The sequence below is a fragment of the Pecten maximus genome, chromosome 10 (assembly GCF_902652985.1).
Source record: "Pecten maximus chromosome 10, xPecMax1.1, whole genome shotgun sequence".
NCBI lineage: Eukaryota > Metazoa > Mollusca > Bivalvia > Pectinida > Pectinidae > Pecten > Pecten maximus.
In genome coordinates, this window is record NC_047024.1 from 40571291 (window position 1) to 40598890 (window position 27600).

Here is a 27600-nt window from a genome sequence, read left to right on the forward strand (position 1 = left end):
GTCTCCAGTAACGGCTTCTTCCGAAAAAAACCTTTTTACAGAGTTAAGCCCCTTTATATAAAAAAAATGGTTACTAGCTTGTCCGGCTATGCATTTGCTTTGTTTTCAATGGATTTTCTTGAAACTGTTTACACAGTTGAAGGACTGCATGCACTTGTTCCTCCAGTAAATGCTTTTTCCCAAAAAAATGCTTTTTACATAGTTATGCCCCTTTATTTGAAAAATGGTTATAATTTTGTCCAGTTATGTATTTCCTCAGTTTTCACAAAATTGGTGTATAGTTAAAAGACCATATGGTGTTGTGATTTTCCCCAAGTTGTCCTTTTAAACAAATTATGCCACTTTAGCCCTTTTTAACTGAGTTATGCCCCTTTTTCATACAAAATGTGTCATAATTTTGTCCGGCTATGCATTCACTTAGTTTATGATGGATTTTCTTGAAACTTTATACAGATTTGAAGGATGGCATGAAGTTGTGTCTCCAGTAATGGCTTCTTCCGAAAAAAAACTTTTTACAGAGTTATGCCCCTTTATGTAAAAAATGGTTACTAGCTTGTCCGGCTATGCATTTGCTTTAATTTGTTTTCAATGGATTTTACTAAAATTTGGTATGTAGTTAGAGGACCCTATGAGGCTTAGCTCTATGCAAAGATTTTGCCGAATTACCTGTTTTAATAGAGTAAGGCCCCTTTTTTTTTAAAACGAGCAAAATTTTGTTCAGCTATGCATTCACTTAGTTCTAGTTACCTAAACATAGAACATGTTTGATTTGGTTAAAGTACCATAAATAGGCAGCTTCACAAAGTATCCAAACCAATCATGGAAAAGCGGGGGGTATACTTGTCACCCCCTCGGTGACAGCTCTAGTTTTTTCTGTAGTAAGTCCACTTTTTATTTTGAGAAAATATTTTCAGCTTTAAGATCTGCTTGTAAGCCCACCCAGGAGTTATTCAGTAAAATCCAAAGAAAATCCTGTTTAAGTTTTTTGAGTAAAAATGTATGTGTTAACTTCAAACTGTCTTATTGCATAACAAATATGTAAGATAAGATACACATGAAAGATCTGTTAAGCATGTAAATAAGGGTGGGTACATTTTCAGAATAGTGTATAATTGAATGTTTTGTGAATTTTCACATTAAATTTTTAGTGACATAGAAAATTACTGGCCTGTGTCATTTATAAGTTTTATATTACTCCATAGAGCTGTCACGCTGTTAAGTTTCTGGATCTCACAGGGTATATGGGACCAGTAAGTTAACTTTCACCCTTGTTGCTATGTATTCATATTTATTAAATCCATATCTATAAAAATTTCTTGCTACAAAGAAAAGAGGCGAACATTTTGCATGTATGTTTTACAAAAAAAATTCTTATTGCATAATTACAAAATGTACCTCAAAATATATGTTTTGTGTCGACTTTGAGATTTCATTAGCTACCTAGGCCTGGCCCAAAGGACCAAATGAGCTTAATCCATTCTCTGTCCGCCATCATCTGTTGTCGGTCATCCGGAGTCAACTTTTCCATTTAAACAGCATCTCACTAACCAAGAGTCCCATTGTCATGATATTTGGCTGATATTAAAGTTCTCTGTATGTTCTGAACAGGGGCCGTGTGGTTAAGGTGTCCCAACACTTTAACACTAGCCCTCCACCTCTGGGTTGCGAGTTCGAAACCTACGTATACATGGGGCAGTTGCCAGGTACTGACCGTAGGCCGGTGGTTTTTCTCCGGGTACTCCGGCTTCCCTCCATCTCCAAAACCTGACACGTCCTTAAATGACCCTGGCTGTTAATAGGACGTTAAACAAAAACAAACAGTATGTTTTGAAACAGTGCTTTGTATCGACTACGAACACTACAATAATTCATTAATTAATTGCGTGTTATGTATTATATTGTAAATATGCTTTCTTTTTACATCATGTGAAAATAAAATATAAAGAATTTGAATTTGAAAAAAGCCCACTAAAGTTTGTAAAAAGAAATGACCTTGACCCATATTCAAGGTCACAGGGGTCAAATATCTTAAAATCTTTAAATTACTTCTTCTCACTAACCAAGACTTCCAGATATATTTGGTTGATAAGGTCCTTGTTTCCAATTGGATTGATGAAATTCATTTCAGTAAAATTCATTCATAAATCTTATAAGAAACTGGGAAACAAAATATGTATCGGTAATATATTTATCTATTACAGAGAATTTTAGTGAGGACTGGGGAATAAATTTAACCATTCAATAAATGTTTGGGTTCATTTTGGTATTGAACATTCATGTAGAAATCTTGTGATAAATTAATAGTTTAATAAAACGATGCTATTTTTAATTTAGTTTCAGACAAGTAATTATACCTACAAGACAGATGTGACCATGGGTGGGTCGTGCAACCAAGCATGCATCAATTCATCTACGTATACGTAACCAGGATATACAGTATTGTCATGGTGACCACTTCACAACCTCGGACCACCAGATGGCCTTCCTCTTCAATGAAGGTATATATATTGTATCTGTATTACGTAAATGTGATATGATCAAAATTGATTTTCATACTTGAAAGCACATACATATGATATATATATATATAGGTACATTGATTATCAATTTGGGAGGATTTTTTTGTGGGTTTGAAATGAAAGGACATGTCGCATTCATACAGCAATGTGTTACATGATAGATGTGTCCATTTTATCATTCTGTCAAAATGAGATTTTTCTTCCTGTGAATATTAATAATTTAAAGCTATTAGAGTGTTATTTATATGTCCTCGTGTTCAGACAGTGCTGTAAAAAATCACAAACAGGCAATATATCATAAAATACTTCCCAACAATAATTAATTTGTTTGGGTGAATTAAAATATTTCTGTAACTTTTAACATCCTTTTATCCGGTAATGCGCCAAGGGGATCAACACATCGGACATAAGTAAGAGGTTGGCTTATCGTTATTATGCAGTAAAATCATAAAACATTTTATTTGGCATGGGTGGACTTATTACGATTGTACCATGTATGGACTTATTATAATTACTTGACAAAGGCTTGTTAACCAGAGAGGAATGTGGACTTGTGTTAGGACACTGGGCTACATGACCAAAGGATTGCTAGTTTGCACTGATACTGTGTTTTATTATTGAACAAGATACTTCACTTCATTGTGTTCAAGTCAACTGTTATTATTAACTAAGTGATAGGGATAAGAAATTTTGTTTTTAAGCTGTTTGCCCAAAAATGGCAGCTCTGACTGTATGTTCCGAAGCGAGTTGAGAAGGACATTGTCTGGAAGCTAAAGGCCTAATAACCCCTGATAATAATTTGTGAATCGCTATAAGACGGCTATATTGAATTATTATTGTTGTATGATTATTATTACTTGGCATATTAAATTATTATTATGGTTGTATAATTATTATTACTTGGCATGGCCTTCTTGCTAGATATTTAGTTCACTTTCTGTTCTATATTAAATGTCAGCAATTGCATTTTGAAAATTAACTTTGTTATTCTATATGAGAAGTCAATATTTGTTGATGTATTAAAGCTACGAGTCTTGATATTTTTTCGTCGTCTCAGCATAACAGCTGGCTCACGTTGTTTTGTCATACAAATTATGCACCTTTGATCAGGTAAACTTACATGTAAAAATGATCAATGGCCGTTTGATTGATTTCTGGTTTGTAAATGCGGGACAATTATAACTCAGTTTGGTGTTAAATAGTATCCGTGTAACGTAGAACCCAGTATCTATGGTATCACAAGTTAGATGATGGCTGATTCTGGTCAGACATTGGAGTGTGGGCCAAGTCTATCTGACACCTGTGTAAGGTAGGCGGGATTTGCCATTGTGATGTAGGATTTTGTCAATACAAATCTGTATCCGAGTAAATAATATGACAACTTAATTCTTGGTTATAAATGATCACAATTTGTGTAAATCATTTCACAAAAAACAACCATTTTTGTGAATGTGTTACTTGAAGATGCTGCAAATAGAATAATTTTGTAAGTGTAATTTGTTGAATTAAGTCACCTACATACACAAAGATTCTTGTTAAATACTAAAATTGCAAATAAGTTTGTGTGAACTTGACCAGTAAGACTCATAGACTGCTTCCAATTCAAAGTCTTTTCTTGGGAATTGCTTATCATGCAGGTCTGAAGGTCAAAGGTGAAGGCCACTCTTACTACAAATAGAATATTGCATATAAATAGAAATAATGTATAAATACAAAATGTTGAACATTGTATTTTTGGAATTGGTTGCAGTAATCTAAGTATGGTCGACAGTTGTTGATTTATAGCCGTGAGGGGCTTTAAAATTATTTGAAGTTGAATGTTTCGGATGATGTAGTTTAAGTTAACAAACAGAGACATGTATAATGTCTCATTATAAATGTTCTGTTATTTGTGATAGGACGATTGTGTTACTATAGAGTCAATATTAATGCTGACCTGTACTGTCTCAGGTAAAGGCCGTACAAAGACGACATCATTCACCTACCGGGCGGTATTAGAAATATCAGTCTCGGTCGTGACATCTTATAACATTAAATGTCTAAGAATTACTGACTGTGGATTTAAACGTCAGATTTCACCTGTCATAAGTGGATTCTAATTTTTTGTTCCTCTGTTAAATTTATGTAAATTCTTATCAAAGTGTATTAGTATTACCATATTATATGATGTTCCATGTAATTTATCAGGAAATTGTGTACATGTTATATATATGGGCTGTGATGAGGCTTTTTTGCCTCATTTTGCGATGAAAATTGTTGAATTGGGAATAAAATTTCAGTAGTCAACTGCAAACTTTGGGAATTTGGCTTCAGAATGAAATAGTTATAATTTGAAATGGGAATAGGGAAATCTCTGATTTAATTGCAACAGAAAACAATATATATTATAAACTTGATGTTAGCATAATCATAATTTCTCAGTGTTTAAGGCTAAAACTTTTGTTACAATTATATCATCACGTTGAAATGACCGATATATAGGTTTGTATTCACAGAGGGCTGTTTTCCCAATATGACAATAATAAAATAAAAATCATGAACAAGAAAAATAACTCTTGAAACAGCATAATATTTCCCAGAAGGACACACTAAATCATATCATAAACAAATTTTATTAAATCATAATATTCAAAAACAAAACCATGGGCAATACTTTTGTACTTGAAACACAATGCTTTTTTAAATAAAAATCTAGATTAACCTTTAACCCCCGAGGATATATGATCGTTATAAGACTGAGAAATTGAGTGATAAAATATGAAATTACCAGTACTTGTATGATGGTTGGCATATTTAGACATAATGATATTGTAACTTTATGTCACAGGGGAGGTAAGCATGGGCAGATTAGTTACAACAGGGGAGGTAATCCAGCCAATCACATTCTGATTTTGATACTACTATTCATCTGAAAATGTTCCATTTGTGAACTCGCTGATCGTGACCAATGTGACCTATTGTGGTGCTATATATAGAACCATATAAGTATGTATTGGTGTTGTCTGTTGATTGATGTTTACAATTCGATGTATTATTCTCGGTTGAATTGGCTTTTTAAAGTCCTAAGGTACACATTGATTTCAATCACAATCAGACATGGTTTCTCTACTTAACTATACCCCTGAGTTTAACACTATCATAGTGTATATACCTAAGATTAAACGTGGTCAGAATTGAAATTATAGATAGTTATAACAACAGACATATAATTATAATCTATATTGTTTGGAGTTCTGAGATGGAAATACAAAAATGTTAACAGGATTGGAATTATAAACAGTTAATATGACAATAGACCTGTTCTACATTTGTATGATGTTCTGAGTTCAGAGATGGATATATAACAACATGGGCCTTCGTTTAAAGAAAGTCAGATGGCATTAAAACGGATGTTTCACACGATCTTCTGGAATGAGGTTTGATTCCCCGATCAGGCATGAGAAGGTACTACATTGGTTAATCCGTTTTCCTCAAGTTTTCTGCTTTCCTCGCACATTCAGACCCCTTTCACAGTTCTGACGAGGATGAATATTATCATTTGATCTAATCTCTGTATAATCAATCGATTATACAATATATCCAATTTGAAATGGTCCTTTTCTTTAAGCCTAAAAATTTTGATTTTGAAGAGATATTTCTGATTCAAAATATGATTTCTTGGTGTAGTATACATTTTGTATGTGTATGTACATGTAACTAATATACATTGTATATGGTGATTCTAATTATACAATTTCACCAGTAAAACATTTACATTTCTGTGTCTTAAAGTCACAAAGATGTCTAACTTTGTAACAGTGATTTCTATCAAGAATTGGTCACTTTTAAGGAATCTAATCTGAGAGCCTTAATAAAGCCAATACAACAACTCAGTCACTATAGATATATTGGACAGTTTGAGATTCAACCTCTGGAACCAGGGCTGATATTAAGGCATGATGTCCTCTTTAACTGGTGGCAGCAGATTGTGTAACACATCTTCCAATGATATAAAAGAATTTTTTTACCAAAGTAGGGTTTTCATACATTCACATAAACATTTCTGTATATAATATAAGTTAAAACTTACATGTTCAATTCTAGTATAATGTGCTTTTACTAGCTCACATGGCCCGAATGGCCACTGCTGAGCTTATAATTATGCCATGGCGTGGAGTATGATCTGTTGTCAGTCCGTCAAAACGGAGGGTGTTGCTCCCTTAGGGTCAGAGCGACACTAGGACCAAATATGGGAAATCGAATAAAATCCTTTAAATCACTACTTGTCCTAAATGAGTGAATGGATTCTAATGAAATTTGGTCTGGAGCAATTTTGGGCAAAGGCCAGAGAGAAGAGGCCTAATAGTGGAAAAAAAAAATCTGAACTCCTTCTTCTTGAAGAATGACAGGATTTGGTCCAGATTCAGCAAAAAATCTAGAAAAAAAAATTGTAATATTATATACAGCTTAAAAGCATTTTACCATGATTGCCGAAATATCTTGGTGAGCTATGCAGGCCTTATGGGCCTCTTATTAGTGATTTTATATGTGAAGAAAGAGTGTGACTATGTTGGTATTAATATACTACAGAAAATCATGTTATAGTTTACATTATTGCAAAAGGTAAATTATCACACATGCACTCATGAATGAAATTAATGTTCATTGATAAAAAAATGGGTGGTACACCGATCAGATTACTGCATACTATGGTATATATGTAAAGAAAGCACATTGTAATATAAATGAATATTCATGATGTTTATAGATGTCACAGATTGTTTTGTAGAATTCGAACTTCTTGACTTCTGACCATATACATAATGTCTTTGTATTTAGATCTTAATATACATGTATACGTATACACAAATGTATATGTATTCAACACAATGTATCATATGCACTATGTGTTGTTGATCAGAAGGTAAAGATGTATATAATTATATATATACTATTAGAGTATTAATGATAAGTACAGAAGACCAGGTAATATCCATAGGTAGATCTTCAACAGGTTTAATTATTTTTCCTGTATATACGGTGAAACCTGTCTAATCTGACACCTGAATTTTCCGACATCCTGTCAAATCGGACACTGTACTGTATTACTGTGATGCTAAGTGTAGTCAACAAGAAATACCTGACTTTTCCGACATCTTGTCAAATCTGACACTGTACCGTATTACTGTGATGCTAAGTGTAGTCGACAATAAATACCCGACTCTGACATCCAGTATAATCCGACCAAAAGTGTCACTCCCACATGGTGTCGGATTAGACAGGTTTCACTGTATATACTATAAAGTATAAGTTACTTTCTATGCGATAAATCTTTGGCTTTGGTAGTGATTTCCTCAGCTGTCATTAAACTAAAATTAAAAGGCATTTATATTACTATATTAATTTTATACATGCATACAAATTAAGCATTAAGTTTACCAAGCCTTATGCACATCTTTGAAAACTTGTTAAGCTGATTAAGTTATTCTCATAATCAAATTTAGTGACGATGTTGAAAGTTATGTAACTCAATCACAAAACAGAATGACACTTTATAAATCATTGCTGGTAAAAGTTGTATTGTAGTATGAATGAACGGCTGATCAGGGGAGGGTAGAGAGTGTTATTTATCATCTTTATTTTGGACTGTTTGCTGGACCAGGAAATGGAAAATGTGATCCGCAGGTATGGATGTATGTAAACAAACTGTTTAACAAACCTTTTACCTGTATATGGTGTAGATCTGGTCCTCCTTATCATGACAAGGATGACCTTGTCAGGGTTTTGTTAGTCATCATGATGATGATGACCTTGACATGTTATTGTCATCATGACTGTGACCTTGACATGTTTATTGTCATTATGGCAGTGACCTTGACATGCTTATTGGCATTATGGCAGTGACCTTGACATGCTTATTGACATTATGGCAGTGACCTTGACATGCTTATTGGCATTATGGCAGTTACCTTGACATGCTTATTGGCATTATGGCAGTGACCTTGACATGCTTATTGACATTATGGCAGTGACCTTGACATGCTTATTGGCATTATGGCAGTGACCTTGACATGCTAATTGTCGTCATGACTGTGACCTTGACCTGTTTATTGTCATCATGGTGATGACATTGATATGTTTATTGTCATCATGATAATGACCTTGACATGTTTATTGTCATCATGGAGATGACCTTGACCTGTTTATTGTCATCATGATGGTGACCTTGACATTTTTATTGTCATCATGGCAATGACCTTGACATGTTTATTGTCATCATGGAGATGACCTTGACCTGTTTATTGTCATCATGACAGTGACCTTGACATTTTTATTGTCATCATGGCAATGACCCAACCTTGACACTCTTGTGGCTACACATTTGCTCTCTGACACCCCTGGAATATATCACAGCATATTTGATATGCCAGGAAAACAATACTGTCCAGTTACTATAGTGATAAGCTGATGCATTTTGATGATCAGTCAGATCAGTATCTATAGCTATCTGTCAGTGATAAGATTGTGTACAAGATATCACTTGAACCCCTGGGATTAAGTTCATATATATACACCATAATATCACACCATCAATATCTATACCTGATTACATTTTGGTGGTCAGCAGTCAAGGTTAAAGGTCAAAGGTCATTTGACCACTTTTGGAATAAAAAGCTTGTGTACAAAATATCTCAAGAGCTGAATATTTATTTTGATGAAGGGGTGCTGGGATACATGTAAATGTATAAGTTTTTATTACAATTGGAATAAGCTGGTATATGGTCCGATTTATGTCATAGTCTTTATTAATAGATTTAATGTTGCCTGGTACTGACCGTAGGCTGGTTAAAGTTTTCTCCGGATACTCCGGCTTTCCTCCACATCCAAAACCTGGCACATCCTTAAATAACCCTGGCTGTTAATTATATAATAGAACGTTAAGAAAGATAAACCTGAACCTAAACCTAATGTGGCATGATCTTTAATAAATTCATGTTGTGTTGAAGTGAAATTGTACGGTGGAGATTTCATGTGTTCAGATTTTCAAGTTTTGTCATGTCTCAGAAGGTTGCATTATTGATCTCATACCTGGTATTGCCAAAAGAAAGTATTTTTTAAATAAGTTGCTCTTTCTTGTGACTAATTGGATTTTTAAAATTATGTATTAGCTTAACTTCCAAAAATGGGAGACTGCTTCCTTAATAGATCCCCTGCTGGTTGACAATTTAGTAAATGTCGGCCCTTTATTGTGAGTTTTTTCACTGTCTCAGGTGGAGATCCAGATAATCACTAAATCTCTGTCAGATTTTTGTTGACATTGAAAAGTTCTTCGTCTCTCTATATTTTCTGTCACTCACTGCTACTATCACCCTATTAGGTGTAACTCAAGTATTTATATACAAGCGGAACCAAGCAACGCCTAAAGTTGGCGTATTCTTGTTTGATCTGAGAGCGATTGTCACAATTGGTAGGTTTTATGTAATAAGGTATAATCATGTAAATTTTTGTGGTGTTTACTACTTCGCCAGACTTTCAGAAGACGTGTACATGCAGTGTATAGGTATAGATAAGATTTTATATACAGTATTGATCCTGTCAGCTAGATTGATATTGAGGAGGCTGGTTTAAACTGCAGTCCCATGAAATACTAGATATATTATGACATCTTGATGGATAGTTGTACAACTAGATTGCTGGTGACTGGATAGTAGGACAACTGGATTAGTGGTGACTGGATATTGGGACAACTGGATTAGTGGTGACTGGATATTGGGACAACTGGATTAGTGGTGACTGGATATTGGGACAACTGGATTAGTGGTGACTCAGGATATTGGGACAACAGGATTAGTGGTGACTGGATTATTAAAGTAGTACAACTGGATTAGTGGTGACTGGATAAAGTTGTACAATTGGATTAGTGGTGACTGGATAGTGGGACAACTGGATTAGCGGTGACTGGATTATTAAAGTAGTACAACTGGATTAGTGGTGACTGGATAAAGTTGTACAATTGGATTAGTGGTGACTGGATAGTGGGACAACTGGATTAGCGGTGACTGGATTATTAAAGTAGTACAACTGGATTAGTGATGGCTGGATAAAGTTGTACAATTGGATTAGTGGTGACTGGATATTGGGACAACAGGATTAGTGGTGACTGGATATTGGGACAACTGGATTAGTGGTGACTCAGGATATTGGGACAACAGGATTAGTGGTGACTGGATTATTAAAGTAGTACAACTGGATTAGTGGTGACTGGATAAAGTTGTACAATTGGATTAGTGGTGACTGGATAGTGGGACAACTGGATTAGCGGTGACTGGATTATTAAAGTAGTACAACTGGATTAGTGATGGCTGGATAAAGTGGTGCAACATTGGATGTGTTGGCCGGTTAATTACCCGGGGTAATTTGCTCTGAACCATTTATGTATAGATGACCTAGGGTTACCTGCTCATGAACGCTGGCCTGGACAGAGATCTTCCAAACATGGATGTAAAGATGACTTCAGTCATCCACGATGATAAAGCTACTGAAACCAGCGACCGCATCAAAGTACATAACCAAAAACTGTTCCAGAATTGGAAGTTAACAGTTGGTAGTAGGTAAACATCAATGTCCCCACCCTTTTTAGTTTTGACCTCTGACCTTTGTGATGAGTTGAGTATGTGTATTACCAACTTGTTATTGAAATATGTCAGGTTGTTGTCATATCAGTGAAAATATTAAAAATATTTTATAATTAAATTATAATGTATAGAGTGTTTAGGTTCAGAGTTGTCACACTTAAGTGTATTTTGAAGACACACCATTATGATAAAATCTTTCTATAATCATAGCTAAACAATTAAATGTACATGTTTAAACTTGAGTGTTTATAGGTTCAAAGGTTAAAATGATATTAATACAAATTGTATTAGTAAAAAACAGACAAAACTTACTTAGGCTCCAAATTACTGCAAAGTCTATTTGTTGAATGAGAAGTTCGAGAAGACAGATGATGTGAGATACAGTAGATTATTACTGTGCTAATTAAAGCTCTATGTTTTTCTTTGTAAATATATAACTTTATCAAGCTTAACTTCATTATTCCTTATGGGCTTATCTTCCTTTAATTTCCATAAAATCTGCTCAGTTACATCACAATTCATAAGTAAATTATGTAATAAACACCTAAAATAGAACACAAACCGACCCTGCGAGCCAAGATTCATCCCTGGATGATATAAACAGAAAAGCATGGATTTGTTTATCAAATGTCGAGGAGTTTCACTGTTGGTTTATGGTGGGTTAATTTTCACGTTTTACTCATCTTTAATTTTAACTAACGGACTCGCGTTGACTAAGTAAGTCGTAGATGGTGTTGTAATTTTACCCAATTCTTTTCTTAGCCTTCACAGCACCAGCCAGTGTATCAAATAGCCTTCCGCCATTGTTCAAAACAAAATAGTTTGTGCATCCATATATTTGACATTATATTTTCTGTGGCTCATTTACAAATTGAAAGTGGAGCACTGCATTTGAGATTGGCTGTAATCAACGTGGAGTTTCTGGACTTTAATTGAAATAATGAAAATCTACGATATATCATCAAAGATAGATTTGTAATTTTGTCAAGATTTATATGTTAGTAGGAAAACATAGAGGCTGTTTTCCTATTTGTTAATGTAGTTTTTTTTATGAGTTTTCTTTTGAAAGATGAAACATAGAGATTGCACATAAATAAGTGTGATCAATAAACTGTTCAGTCCTTTGAAGTAGCCAGGACAAATACAAAACATCAAACATTATATTTAATCCCCCCCCCCCCCCTCTTTAACAGAAGCTGCAGATTTCACATATTTAACCAACAAGTGACTTATATAATTACTCAGGGATCGGCTATAAGTCTTTCTAGTCCGTCTGCTTGGCCGATATAGGAATAAATTACAGCTGGGGAAATAAATTGTTATAATGGGTTTTTTCATTCCTTGTGTATATAATTGTCCACGTGTCACAGAAGAATGACTTAGGTTTGAGACTGGTATTTCTAGGTGTTTTCTGATATGCTATATGTATATACATATATATATACACAGCTGTTCTAAAAACATGTATTTGGCCAGAAACTCTGACAGTGTATGCTTTCAGGCTATAAATTTTACTGTTGGAGAGGTAAAAAATTTTAATTGAGTGTATGAGTTTTGACAATGACTAGTTAGGGGTAAGTTGTACACTAGATGGAGCTGTTGTCAGTACAGGTACAATATGGACCAGGCCTTGAAACGAAGATATGCAGATACCAAGTAGGTTTTGCCAGTAATGCTTCGTATCATTGTACCCCTATATGGTAAAACTGCGGTGAATTTTAAGTCATCCTGTGACCCATTTCATTTACCACTATTCCCTGTCAATTCCTGTAATTTTATTTTTAGGTCACCTGAGACGAAGTCTCAAGTGACCTATTCTAATCGCCTTTTGTCCGTCGTCCGTCCGTAAACTTTTTACATTTTCGACTTCTTCTCCAAAACCACTGAACAAAATTCAATGAATTTTGGCAGAAAGTTTCTAAGGTCAACCAAAATTGTGAATTATATGGTCCCGACCCCCCAGGGGCCTGAGGGGTGGGGCCAAAAAGGGTCAAATTGACTAAAACTTCAAAAATCTTCTTCTCTACTCTCAGATATGGTGGAGTCAAACACTGTTTATAGATGAAAGGGTCCTGTTGTGCTTTACCAAAATTGTGAATTGCATGACCCTGGGGTCTCACGTTTGCCCCTGGGGAGGGGGTAAACTTTACTATAGTTTATGTAGGGAAATCACATTTTTGACTATTATTTGTTGGATTTCTATTGGAATTCATTCTAACTTGTATCAAATTAACAGCATGGGATGACAGTTTGATGGTATGTACATGTTGGCCCTGGTTGACCCCCAGGGGCTGGTGGGCGGGGCCAAAAAGGGTCGAATTGACTGAAATTTCAAAAATCTTCTTCTCTACTCTCAGATATGGTAGAATCAAATACTCTTCATAGATGGAAGGGTCTTAAGGTGCTTTACCAAAATTGTGAATTTCATGACCCTGGGGTCTCACGTTTGCCCCTGGGGAGGGGGTAAACTTTACTATAGTTTATATAGGGAAATCACATTTTTGACTATTAGTTGTTGGATTTCTATTGGAATTCATTCTAACTTGGTTCAAATTATCAGCATGGGATGACAGTTTGATGGTTTGTACATGTTGGCCCTGGTTGACCCCCAGGGGTTGGTGGGCGGGGCCAAAAAGGGTCAAATTGACTGAAATTTCAAAAATCCTCTTCTCTACTCTCAGATATGTTAGAATCAAATACTCTTCGTAGATGAAGGAGTCTTATGGTGCTTTACCAAAATTGTGAATTTCATGACCCTGGGGTCTCACGTTTGCCCCTGGGGAGGGGGTAAACTTTACTATAGTTTATATAGGGAAATCACATTTTTGACTATTATTTGTTGGATTTCTATTGGAATTCATTCTTACTTGGTTCAAATTATCAGCATGGGATGACAGTTTGATGGTATGTACATGTTGGCCCTGGTTGACCCCCAGGGGCTGGTGGGCGGGGCCAAAAAGGGTCAAATTGACTGAAATTTCAAAAATCTTCTTCTCTACTCTCAGATATGGAAGAATCAAATACTCTTAATAGATGGAAGGGTCTTAAGGTGCTTTACCAAAATTGTGAATTTCATGACCCTGGGGTCTCACGTTTGCCCCTGGGGAGGGGGTAAACTTTACTATAGTTTATACAGGGGAATCACATTTTTGACTATTATTTGTTGGATTCTATTGGAATTTATTCTAACTTGGTTCAAATTATCAGCATGGGATTACAGTTTGATGGTATGTACATGTTGGCCCTGACTGACCCCCAGAGGCTGATGGGCGGGACCAAAAAGGGTCAAATTAACTGAAATTTTAAAAATCTTCTTCTTACAACCCAAATAAGGTAGAATTAAATACTCTTCACAGATCGAAGGGTCTTAAGGTGCTTTACCATAATTGTGAATTTCCTAGCCCTGGGGTCTCGCGTTTGCCCCATGGGAGGGGATAAACTTTACTATAGTTATAGGGAAATCACATTTTTGACTATCATTTGTTTTATTTGTTTTGAAATTCATTCTTTCATTCAAATTTACTGAAATATTTCAAAAATCAGGTGACCGTTAAGGCCCATGGGCCTCTTGTTTTCATTAAAAAGTCCTTCACTTAAGTCTCCGTTTAAATAATGATTATATTCTCAAACCTCTATGCACCGTGCCAAATTGTTACCAAACAGGTGCATCAATACCAGATGCTGAAATTTGATATACATCATGTAGTTGACACATTGGTGTTTTGTTTCTCGGGGACCGCGGTGGCCGAGTGGTTAAGGTGTCCCGACAACTCTGGGTTGAGAGTTTGAAACCTACGTGGGGCAGTTGCTAGGTACTGACCGTAGGCCGGTGGTTTTTCTCCGGGTACTCCGACTTTCCTCCACCTCCAAAACCTGGCACGTCCTTAAATGACCCTAGCTGATAATAGGACATTTATTAAAAACAAACAAAACAAACAAATTTGTTTCTTTCACATAAACAGTGTTATATATGTGATGATGGAAACGATATTTCTTTGAAATAGATTGTTGATCCACCATGTTCTCCTGCTGTCTGGGTTGTGTGCTGAGTATTTTATTGACCACATACTGTAAATCACTTATATTTCGCGAGTACTTAATTTCGCGAACTCACCTAATTTGACTGATTCGCGAATACATAATTTCGCGAATTCTGATCTCAAAATGACTTTAAATTCGCGAATGACGTTGACAGATCGGCAATATTTCCATGTTGGTAGCCATTTTGTTTATGAGAGTCATGTGACGGTACAAGAAAAGTCATGTGATTCAATCATGTGATATCGGTGTCTGGCCACACTGAATTGTATTTACCGTACCTGTATATGCCTCTCGGCTATATACAAAACCGTTACATGCTAAATGGCTTACAAAGGCGGTGTCAGACATTGAACAAAACAAAAGATGACGGGGCTAATTAATAGGTTGTGAGTTAACGTACATAGTAATTAACTAACGTGTGTATATAGTGATACCGATGAACAGTTCTCGGGACAGTCTATTGCGAATGATTTTTACTTCAGGCGATTATTTGCTCTGAATGTTTGAATTAAATAAATAATTTGTTTGATTTCAACTTTGTTATGGTAAATATCTTTTTGAGAATCAAGCGATGTTAAGTGCATACATGTAACCTTACATAACTTACAACAGCGTGGGTAATAAAGTACAACGTATTCTGGGTGACCATCCGGGATCCTCGGGACCGTACCTATTGTACTTAAATTAACTACTTTTAAAACGTCGTCTAGAAGTTAATATAGTCCGAGTTCAACCACAATATCAGTGTTCAGTGGGGTTATGTGTGTGTGAAATATTTGTGTTTTGTGATATAAAAACACACTCTGATATAAGTATATAATCTATCATTCTATCATTACTTTAACGGCGATGTTTGATTACGGTAGATTCAAAATGGACGCCACTTAGTACTCTTGTCATTCTTATACAAATATTCGCGAAGGATTTGAATTTGCATTTGACTCTCCTTGGGAATTAACGCGAAAATAAATCCCACGCGAAATATAAGTGATTTACAGAACAACAAATACATCAAAGGAATTTATAAATAAGATATTTTTGGGGTTCAGGTACGGAGGCCGGATCAACGATATAGAATTAGCTAATTAGTGCTTAATGCAGGAAGTGGCATCAGTTTTAATTTTATTGTAATACTTCAGCATATGGATTTGGTGTAGTGGTATAAGCTGCAGGTATTTCTGGCTAGGTGATTAGGTGCAGCTGTAGATCATGAATTTGAGTCCGGGTCAGGACAAGAGTCATAAAATTGTTGTCCTTCATCATTCGTGTTATTATTGATCTGAAGATTAAAGATCAGATTCCTATTGTATTGTATATATATATATACAGCTGTGGGATAGTGTAACTTGATATATTAGTGACAGAACATCAGGGATGTCTTTCTGAGGATATTCCATATTTGTTTAGTCATCTACTAATTAGTACTGTACATAGAAAAACTCCCAGAACATACATGTACCTCAATTGTATCAAAAATTTAGGAGGCTAGCTCACCTTTTTGGATTACCTGGATAAGTGAAACAATCCGTTATCCATCAATAAGCCCATGCCTGATAATCAAGTGTGGTCCCATCTATAGCAATCTGTAGTAATTGATTAAGATGATTAAAATACTAACAATTATTATTCATCCCCAATTGGAGCTGTTGAGTAAAGGGGGTTTGTCCAAATTTGATCTTCAGGGTATAGTATATATGGATATGCATCTTGGAATTCATCAAGATCTTAATACCCTTATAGCTACAACTTACTTTTGCTGGTTATATATTAGAATGACAAAGAATTCATTAATCTGACCCCAGGATCAGACTCCACCCCTGGGGTCGACTGATTAATTCCTACATGTATATCCATTCCTGGTCATGAAGAGATGAATACATTCATACTACCCTGATTGTCCCAGTGTTTCACTGATCCTTTGGGGTTTATGAACCTTTACAGATTGATTTATTCTCTTAATTTGGTTCAAAGAATCCCGGAAAAGATACAGGATACAGGTAAAAATTAAATATGTATATGAAAATAATACTTATCTGCTGCGGCCATTAAACGACACGAAAGTGATGACCCAGTCCTGGTTTTCGGCAGGTCTAAGCTATAATTCTACTGTACTTCAGACCGGTATACTGATTTTAATATGTTGTTCAGGTCCCTGAAGGATGTTCTGTTATGATCTATAACAAAACACATCCTATATATAGCTACCAACAATTGATCCCCTAGTCCACTATATATGTTTAAGCAAGTATATTAAGTACTAATTTTAATGGTGAAAAATCCTCAGGAAGTAGGGAAGCTCGTAACAATATTGTGTGGAGAATTGGAGAAGTAGCCACGAAACATTAGATACACTTATAGGATTCTGAGGCACATTTTCCAACTAATTATATCCTAGCTACTACATTAGTCTCTAGGGTACGAAGTCTGACTGTTGTGTATCATACAACGAAAGCCTCATATAAGATACACTGGTACATTGTGGTACTACGAAAGCCTCATTATAATATTAACTAGTGTACATTGTCATACTACGAAAGCCTCGTTATGATATTAACTAGTGTACATTGTCATACTACGAAAGCCTCGTTATGATATTTACTAGTGTACATTGTCATACTACGAAAGCCTCATTATGATATTTACTAGTGTACATTGTCATACTACGAAAGCCTCATTATGATATTTACTGGTTTATTGTCTACTATGAAAGCCTCATTATGATATCTACTGGTTTACGTTGTCTACTACGAAAGCCTCATTATGATATTTACTGGTGTACATTGTCATACTACGAAAGCCTCATTATGATATTTACTAGTGTACATTGTCATACTACGAAAGCCTCATTATGATATTTACTGGTGTACGTTGTCATACTACGAAAGCCTCATTATGATATTTACTGGTGTACGTTAATTGTCACACTACAAAAGCCTCATTATGATATTTAATGGTTTATTGTCTACTATGAAAGCCTCATTATGATATCTACTGGTTTACGTTGTCTACTACGAAAGCCTCATTATGATATTTACTGGTGTACATTGTCATAATACGAAAGCCTCATTATGATATTTACTGGTGTACATTGTTACACTACGAAAGCCTCATTATGATATTTACTGGTGAAAGTTGTCAGACTACGAAAGCCTCATTATGATATTTACTGGTGTACGTTGTTATACTATGAAAGCCTCATGAAATTTTCTGGTGTACATTGTCATACTACGAAAACCTCATTATGATATTTACTGGTACATTGTCATACTACGAAAGCCTCATTATGATATTTACTGGTGTACATTGTCATACTACGAAAGCCTCATTATGATATTTACTGGTGTACGTTAATTGTCACACTACAAAAGCCTCATTATGATATTTAATGGTTTATTGTCTACTATGAAAGCCTCATTATGATATCTACTGGTTTACGTTGTCTACTACGAAAGCCTCATTATGATATTTACTGGTGTACATTGTCATAATACGAAAGCCTCATTATGATATTTACTGGTGTACATTGTTTACCTACGAAAGCCTCATTATGATATTTAACTGGTGAAAGTTGTCAACTACGAAAGCCTCATTATGATATTTACTGGTTGTACGTTGTTATACTATGAAAGCCTCATGAAAATTTTCTGGTGTACATTGTCATACTACGAAAACCTCATTATGATATTTACTGGTACATTGTCATACTACGAAAGCCTCATTATGATATTTACTGGTGTACATTGTCATACTACGAAAGCCTCATTATGATATTTACTGGTGTACGTTGTTATACTACGAAAACCTCATTATGTTTAGTCATCTACTAATTAGTACTGTACATAGAAAAACTCCCAGAACATACATGTACCTCAATTGTACATGTATCAAAAATTAAGGAGATAAGCTCACCTTTTCAGATTACCTGGATAAGTGAAACAATCCATTATCCATCAATAAGCCCATGCCTGATATTTGGTTTGTTTTTGTTTAACGTCCTATTAACAGCCAGGGTCATTTAAGGACGTGCCAGGTTTTGGAGGTGGAGGAAAACCGGAGTACCCGGAGAAAAACCACCGGCCTACGGTCAGTACCTGGAAACTGCCCCACGTAGGTTTCGAACACGCAACCCAGAGGTGGAAGGCTAGTGTTAAAGTGTCGGGACACCTTAACCACTCGGCCACCGCGGCCCCTCCATGCCTGATAATCAAGTGTGGTCCCATCTAAAGCAATCTAGTAATTGATTAAAATTATTAACCCTAGAGCTGCTATCCCTGTAAAATTACGTTTTGCTGGTCGCGTGCTATTCCCGTAAAATTACGTTTTAGTCCCTCCATAGTGGAATCCCCGCCTGAAGTAATCAATTTTGTAAAAAATGATTAAAAATTACATAAAAAACTTACATTTGAAGTAAGTTTAGATTCCTATCTAAGTACGAACCATACAAGAAAACCAAACCCGTAATCACAAGTGAGAAATATGGTCGTTTGTTTGAGAAACATTGTATTTCCCCAAAACGGCGGTATTTTTAGCCCACAAAACGTCACCAAAAGCAGGGATGTGTATTCTAATTAATTACGTCATATCTCCGGGATTTCCGCGCTGAAAATGGCCAACACAGATGTGCAGATTTCCACACGTTTACCCAGTATGTTACTCGTTCAGATGCGATTTTCATGCATCGTAAACAATTATCAATGTTCATTTGTTTCAAAATAATATATATATATATATTAGTATTATGCTTAAAGCTGCGGAATCCCGCAGAATAACGATTTCTATGATAACTAATTGGATAAGCACGCAGTGATAATGACGTCACTGAAACTGCGGTGTCGACCCGAGGTCTGCACAGTTAGCTTGAATTTTAGGAACCTTGGACAGGAGGAGTGATACACATGTATACACTAAACACCCAAACAACAGTGTCAGATATCGATGACATTTGGCCTTGAAAGTAATCCTTTTCATCAGTGCTGCTATTATATATTACATAATGTAGTTATTTAAGAGGTGTAAAGATCTAGTATTATTCATTTATAGCTATAATGTAAGTGTGAGATTTAACAATTCGCAAGTATGAGAGTGTATCTTTGTACCACAGCATCCTACATCTTGTTACAGAAACAACTTTTCAACATAGATGTATATTTAGAAATAATTATGTTAATTTATGAAGTTATTTAAGAGGTTATATACTGCATGGGGAAATGTCAAGGAATATGACCTAATGTTAAAGGGGCCTTAAGGCCTACTATTAATGTTAAGGTTTCATTTATGGAGGGCCATGTACTTCAGGTTTGTAATCAATTAGCTCCCTTGAAATTGCCATAGATTATCTCCCTTGAATATTTCCAATATTACTTTTAGTGTTTTCAACAATGAAAGAAGTGGCAAATTAAAGTTGTTAGTTGTTTTAATTTCATTCTATATTTGATTTGTTAAATTTTTGTCACTAAACTAAATCCTCAAAGGATGGCAGAATTTCATGAATTTGTCTTTGTTATTTTTTGTTTACATGATTACATTTTGATCAAGTGCTTATTTAAATGGTCAAATCCATTAAAAATATGTTAAAAACCTGAATTGTCACACACTCAGTGTGTTACAGGGATGCATCTGAATAATTTAAAACAATAAAAAAATTGGAATATAAAAATCTCAAACAATTCAGCACTGGCAGGTACCAAGGATGAAACAATGCAGCAGCTCTAGGGTTAAGATTCTATCAATTATTATACATCCTCAATTTTGAGCTGTTGAGTAAGGGTTTTGCCTAAATTTAATCTTCAGGGTATATATGCATGTGCATCTTGGATTTCATCAAGATCTTAATACCCTTAGCTTACAACTTACTTTTGCTGGTTATATAGAATGACGAGCAATTCATTCATCTGAACCCAAGGATCAGACTCCACCCCTAGGATCGACCGATTAATTCTTGGTCATGAAGGGATGAATACATTCATGCTACCCTGATTGTCCCAGTGTTTCACTGATCCCTTGGGGTTTATGAACCTTAACAGATTGATTTATTGTCTTAATTTGGTTCAAAGAATCCCGGAAAAGATACAGGATACGGGTAAAAATGAAATATGTATATGTGAATATACTTATCTGCTGCGGCCATTAAACGACACGAAAGTGATGACCCAGTCCTGGTTTTCGGCAGGTCTAAGCTATAATTCTACTGTACTTCAGGCCGGTATACTGACTTTAATATGTTGTTCGGCCCCTGAAGGGATGTTTCGTTATGATCTATATCAAAACACATCCTATATATAGCTACCAACAATTGATCCCCTAGTCCACTATATATGTTTAAGCAAGTATATACTTATGTAAATAAGTACTAAAATGGTGAAAAATCCTCAGGAAGTAGGGCAGCTCATAACAATATTGTGTGGAGAATCGGACGAAACAAATTAGATACACTTATAGGGAGGCACATTTTCCAACTAATTATATCCTAGCTACTACAATAGTCTCTAGGGTATGAAGTCTGACTGTTGTGTATCATACTACGAAAGCCTCATTATGATATTTACTGGTGTATGTTGTCATACTACGAAAGCCTCATTATGATATTTACTGGTGTACGTTGTCATACTACGAAAACCCCATTATGCTATTTACTGGTGTACGTTTCCATACTACGAAAGCCTCATTATGATATTTACTGGTGTACGTTGTCATACTTCGAAAGCCTCATTATGATATTTACTGGTGTATGTTGTCATACTACGAAAACCCCATTATGCTATTTACTGGTGTACGTTTCCATACTACGAAAGCCTCATTATGATATTTACTGGTGTACGTTGTCATACTTCGAAAGCCTCATTATGATATTTACTGGTGAAAGTTGTCATACTATGAAAGCCTCATTATGGTATTTACTGGTACATTGTCATACTACGAAAGCCTCATTATGATATTAACTGGTGTACGTTGTCATACTACGAAAGCCTCATTATGATATTTACTGGTGTACATTGTCATACTACGAAAGCCTCATTATGATATTTACTGGTGTACGTTGTTATACTACGAAAACCTCATTATGATATTTACTGGTACATTGTCATACTAAGAAAGCCTCATTATGATATTTACTGGTGTGATTTGTCATACTACGAAAGCCTCATCATGATATTAACTGGTGTACGTTGTCATACTACGAAAGCCTCATTATGATATTTACTAGTTTACATTGTCATTGTGCGAAAGCCTCATTATGATATTTACTGGTGTATGTTAATTGTCACACTACAAAAGCCTCATTATGATATTTACTGGTTTATTGTCTACTACGAAAGCCTCATTATGATATCTACTGGTTTACGTTGTCATACTACGAAAGCCTCATCATGATATTTACTGGTGTACATTGTCAATACTACGAAAGCCTCATTATGATATTTACTGGTGAATGTTGTCATACTACGAAAGCTTCATGCATTATGATATTAACTGGTGAATGTTGTCGTTGTACGAAAGCTTCATTATGATATTTACTGGTGAATGTTGTCATACTACGAAAGCCTGAGATTATGATATTTACTGGTGTGATTTGTCATACTACGAAAGCCTCATCATGATATTAGCTGGTGTACGTTGTCATACTACGAAAGCCTCATTATGATATTTACCAGTTTACATTGTCATACTACGAAATCCTCATTATGATATTTACTGGTGTAATTTGTCATACTACGAAAGCCTCATTATGATATTAACTGGTGTACATTGTCATAGTACGAAAACCTCATTATAATATTTACTGGTGTACATGTTACACTACGAAAACCTTATTAAGATATGTTTGGTGTACAAAGTCTCACTTTTGTGTATCGTACAATGAAAGTCTCATTATAATACTCCGGTTATGTTGTGTGACGAATGTCTATTGCATTAAAAAGTCTCAAGATGATTGATGGGTATAGAGGAAAGTGACAGGTGTTGTATCTGTTGATAGGTCTAATGTATTGTCTGGTGTAGAGAAATGACAAGGGGAAAAAAATTCCTTCTTCAGGTAATACACAGGCTATACTATACACAGTAACAATTACACATATATACACATACAGGTATATCTATGTACTATCTCTCATTTGAATTTATTTACATATAGATTATAAATAGTAGGAGAAACCCTCCTGTTGAATTGAATACTAAAATTATCGTGTGTAATATGTCACAGTTATAATAACATTAACATATCATTTTATTAAATCGCGACAGAATAAAATTTGTCGGTTTTATCAAATGTCAAATATTTACCACACTTGACGTACGTTGATGTATTTGCCTCGGTTCTAGTGTGGTGAGTGTTAATATAGACGGGGCAGCGAGATTGTCATTTCAAAATAGTGCATATGTACAGAATGACCCGGTCTCCTCAGACAATCCTCGTATCTACAAATGTCTACATATACGCGATTCGTGGAGGGCTCCTCGTCACAAAACCTTACCAAGAACAGGTATTCATTGTCTATGTTTTCAGATTTTATTTCTACTTAGATTTATTTTTCAGGATTTAGCTGACTGCCTCAGATTGAAGGAATTAACAGTTGGTATTATTATCTTGGAATAAGCCTTGACATAAGTTTGGACATGGCAGATTGTACAAACATATTTAACTGTGGTATATCTTTGTACTGCAGTGTAAACAGTTGTTTCATAATTATTTATAATTACCAAACTGCCACATTTTAGTGGAAGGACATTAAAATAATGAAACATTTCATCTCCTGCCTAGCTCTTAAGTTCTCTACGAAGCATGCCTATAGCTTGGTTTACTACAAGTTCAATGAAGTCATCAAACTTTGTTCCTAATGAGGTACAACTCCATCATGTGAAATTTAGGTCACTGTCATTTTCAGTTCCTTGACTCTCTAGTTATGTTTTGCATCTAAGTCCCAGGCATCATGCATTTAAATATCAAAGCAGAACAGGAGTGAGGATGTGTTTAGTTTGCTGATTTCAATAAATCAGCTCTATTCATTTTATTGATCAGCTCACCTGGTTCGAATTAAAAGGACCAATGTGAGCTTATGCCATACCGTGGCGTCAGGCGCCTGTACGTCCGTCAACAATTGAATTTTTCATAACCTCTGATTTGAATTCAACAAAATTTTACTGGTAGCATTGTTATGGGTTGGAGATTCAAAATTGTACAAATGGTGGGACTGACCCCCGGGGGCCAAAAGAGTTCAATTTGGCTAAATTGATATAAACAACTTCTCTGAAACTAAGCAATGGATATCGCTCATATTTGACTGTTGGCATCTCTTTGGGGTAGGGATTCAAAATGTACAAGCGAAGGGGCTGACCCCCGGGGGTCTGAGGGGCAGGGCCAAAAGGGGTCAATTTGGCTGAATTGATATAAACGACTTCTCTGAAACTTGAAGCAATGGATATTGCTCATATTTGACTGTTAGCATACCTTTGGGGTAGGGAACTCAAAATTGTACAAATGATGAGGCTGACCCCCCGGGGGTCTGAGAGGCTGGGCCAAAAGGGATCAGTTTGGCTAAATTGATATAAACAACTTCTCTGAAACTTAAAGCAATGGATATTGCTCATATTTGACTGGCAGCATCCCTTTGGGATAGGGACTCAAAATTGTACAAATGTTGGGGCTAACCTCTAGGTTGTGAGGGGCGGGGCCAAAAAGTTTCAATTTGGCTAAATTGATGTAAACAACTTCTCTGAAACTATTGCTTATATTTGACTGGCAGCATCCCTTTTGGGTAGGGATTCAAAATGAACAAATGGTGGGGCTGACCCCCCCGGGGGCAGAGATCGGGTCAAAAGGGGTCAATTTGTATAAACAACTTCTTCTCCTGAACTCAGCAAAGGATTTTAACCACTCACATTTGTATAATAGCATGGTTATGGGGTGGGGGTTCAAAGTTGTACAAATGTTGGGGGTCAATTTGGCTAAATTGATACAGTATAAACAACTTCTTCTCTGAAATTAAAGCAATCGATATCACACATATTTGACTGGTAGCACTGGGGTGTAGGGATTCAAAAGTGCACAAATGATGGGGCTGACCCCCCGTGGGGCAGAGGGCGGGGTCAAAAGGGGTCAACTTGGCTAAATTGATATAAACATCTTCTCTGAAACTAAGCAATAGATATCACTCACATTTGTGTTGTAGCATGGTTATGGGGTTGGGATTCAAAATTGTACAAATGGTTGGGCTGACCCCCCCAAGGGGGCTGAGGGGCGGGGCCAAAAGTGGTGGATTTGGCTATATTTATATGAACAACTTTTTTTCTGTAAACAAGCAATGGATATTGCTCATATAATTCTGGTATACCAACTTTAAGGGGATTCCAAATTGTGCAAATGGTGGGACAGGATTAATGCAATTTTTGGCATAAAAACCTCACATTTTTAGAATTACAATAAAACCAATGTAGATGTACCCATATAAAATGCTTATGATATACTGTATATACATTGACATCGCAAGACGGGCGACACATATACTTATGTATCATTCTTGTTTCATATCTCATGAAACCTGAAGAACAATACAGGCCCTTTGGGCCTCTTGTTTATTCATTGATTATTTGTTTATTTATTTATTTATTTATTTATTTTGTACTTTCAGATCTCAGCCTGTACAGAATGCTGAGGCTGGGATTAACTCAAAACCTAAAGACACAGGTTACCTCCCTTACTTAAAAAATCAAAATAGTAGCCTAAACATGGATCAAGGCAAGGATCCGATGGCATCCCAGAATTCCCCCAACAGGAGGTCGCTGACCCTGACACAGATTGTGCTACTCAATGCTGTGGTTTGTGGGGTGGAGGTGTGTGCCTGTTCTGGATTTACATACATTCCACCCATGTTACTTAAAGCTGGTTACACAGAGGAGAATATGAGTATCATATTAGGAATGGGGCCATTGCTTGGCTTCTTCTTCGTACCTATAATCGGCCGCGCCAGCGACCGCTGTCGGAGTCAACATGGCCGTCGAAGACCGTTCATCCTTTTCCTGTCAATTTTGATAATGTTCTCTCTCTTTATGATTCCTTATGGAGATTATTTTAGTACGACTTTCCTCGGAAATACACCTCTAAGTAAATCGGTGAGTTTAATTATTCTCACGGTGAGCGTTGTCATGTTAGATTTCACGAGTCAGGCGTGTCTGACACCCTGTGAGGCTCTGCTTTCCGACGCTTCCAAGGGAACAACCCAGAAAGACCGTGTGTTCATGGTGTACTCACAAATGGTCAGCCTAGGGGGATTTCTCGGCTATCTTATCACAGCAATCGATTGGAGCAATACTTTCATTGGTAGTTATTTTGGGACACAGGAGCGGTCTGTATTTACATTACTTATAATACTATTTTCATTTCTTCTGACTGCAACAATATTAGTAGCTCAGGAACAACCTTTGTCAGTGTCAGAGGAAGCTGATACGGAGAATTTAATCCCAAAAGAGGAATCTGCAACTGTGTCTGTTACCGTGGGCAATGGAGGTGCTTTCGAATCTGGGTACGAATCAAGTGGCTCAGACGACAGCCAACAGAGTTCATCGCCCTATTCTGCGGGAAGGGCAGGAAGAAATCGTAAATGTCACAAAAAGAAAACAACTTTCTTCCTGAATCCTTTAAAGGGTCTCTTTGTGATTATCAGTCCCTTGTTATGTGTGGGACGCTTGAGAATATTTAGATATTTTTATAATTTAGGGAGATTTTTGTGGTTAAATATATACGACAGACTGCCGGAATCTCTACGTCGACTATTCGATGTTCCGATAGTGCTACAAAAACTAGCAATGGCCAACTTCTGCAGCTGGACTGCCGTGATGGGCTTCAATTTATTTTTCACAGACTTCGTAGGCCAAGCTGTTTACCAGGGCAACCCAAACGCCCCGGAAAATTCATATCTTCGTAATCGTTATGACGAAGGAGTTCGAATGGGCAGCTGGGGGCTATTGTTTCATTGTATCACCTCCACAAGTTATGCGTTTTTTATTGAAGGTCTCGTAGAAAAGTACGGGACGCGGAAGACTTACCTGAGTGGGATGTTAGTATTTTCCGTTTCCATGTTGGGAATGGTCCTTTACAAACATATAATCTTTGTGAACCTGATGGCATCGCTGACGGGATTCGCCTACGCTACTCTAACCACCATTCCATTTATACTCATCACAAAATATCATTCTAACAAAGAGGTAAGTGTGTACCGGAGCGACATTCACCATGTTTCTATACAGCGTTATATTTAGTCTAATACCATCACTGATCATCGATTAATTCCATGTTTTCTTAGGGGGAAATTCCACTTAAACGGCTCTGAATAATATGGAAAAATTTTTGCCAGTAGTTGACGTTAATCTTTTCAAATAAAGAAAGAAATCCAATGAAAATATTTGTTAAGAAGAGAATTTGATTTTGAAAT

General features: G+C 36.0%; 1 protein-coding gene across 1 annotated transcript in view; it reads left to right on the forward strand.

Annotated features, from left to right (window-relative positions):
• Window positions 1-27600, forward strand: part of LOC117336930 (solute carrier family 45 member 3-like) — a 34388-nt gene that overhangs the window by 5006 nt on the left and 1782 nt on the right. Inside the window, exons 2-3 of the mRNA XM_033897751.1 lie at window positions 2341-2498; window positions 25801-27373. Of these exons, the coding sequence (XP_033753642.1) occupies window positions 25898-27373 (1476 nt within the window). The 5' untranslated portion in view covers window positions 2341-2498; window positions 25801-25897. The remainder of the gene's footprint in view (window positions 1-2340; window positions 2499-25800; window positions 27374-27600) is intronic.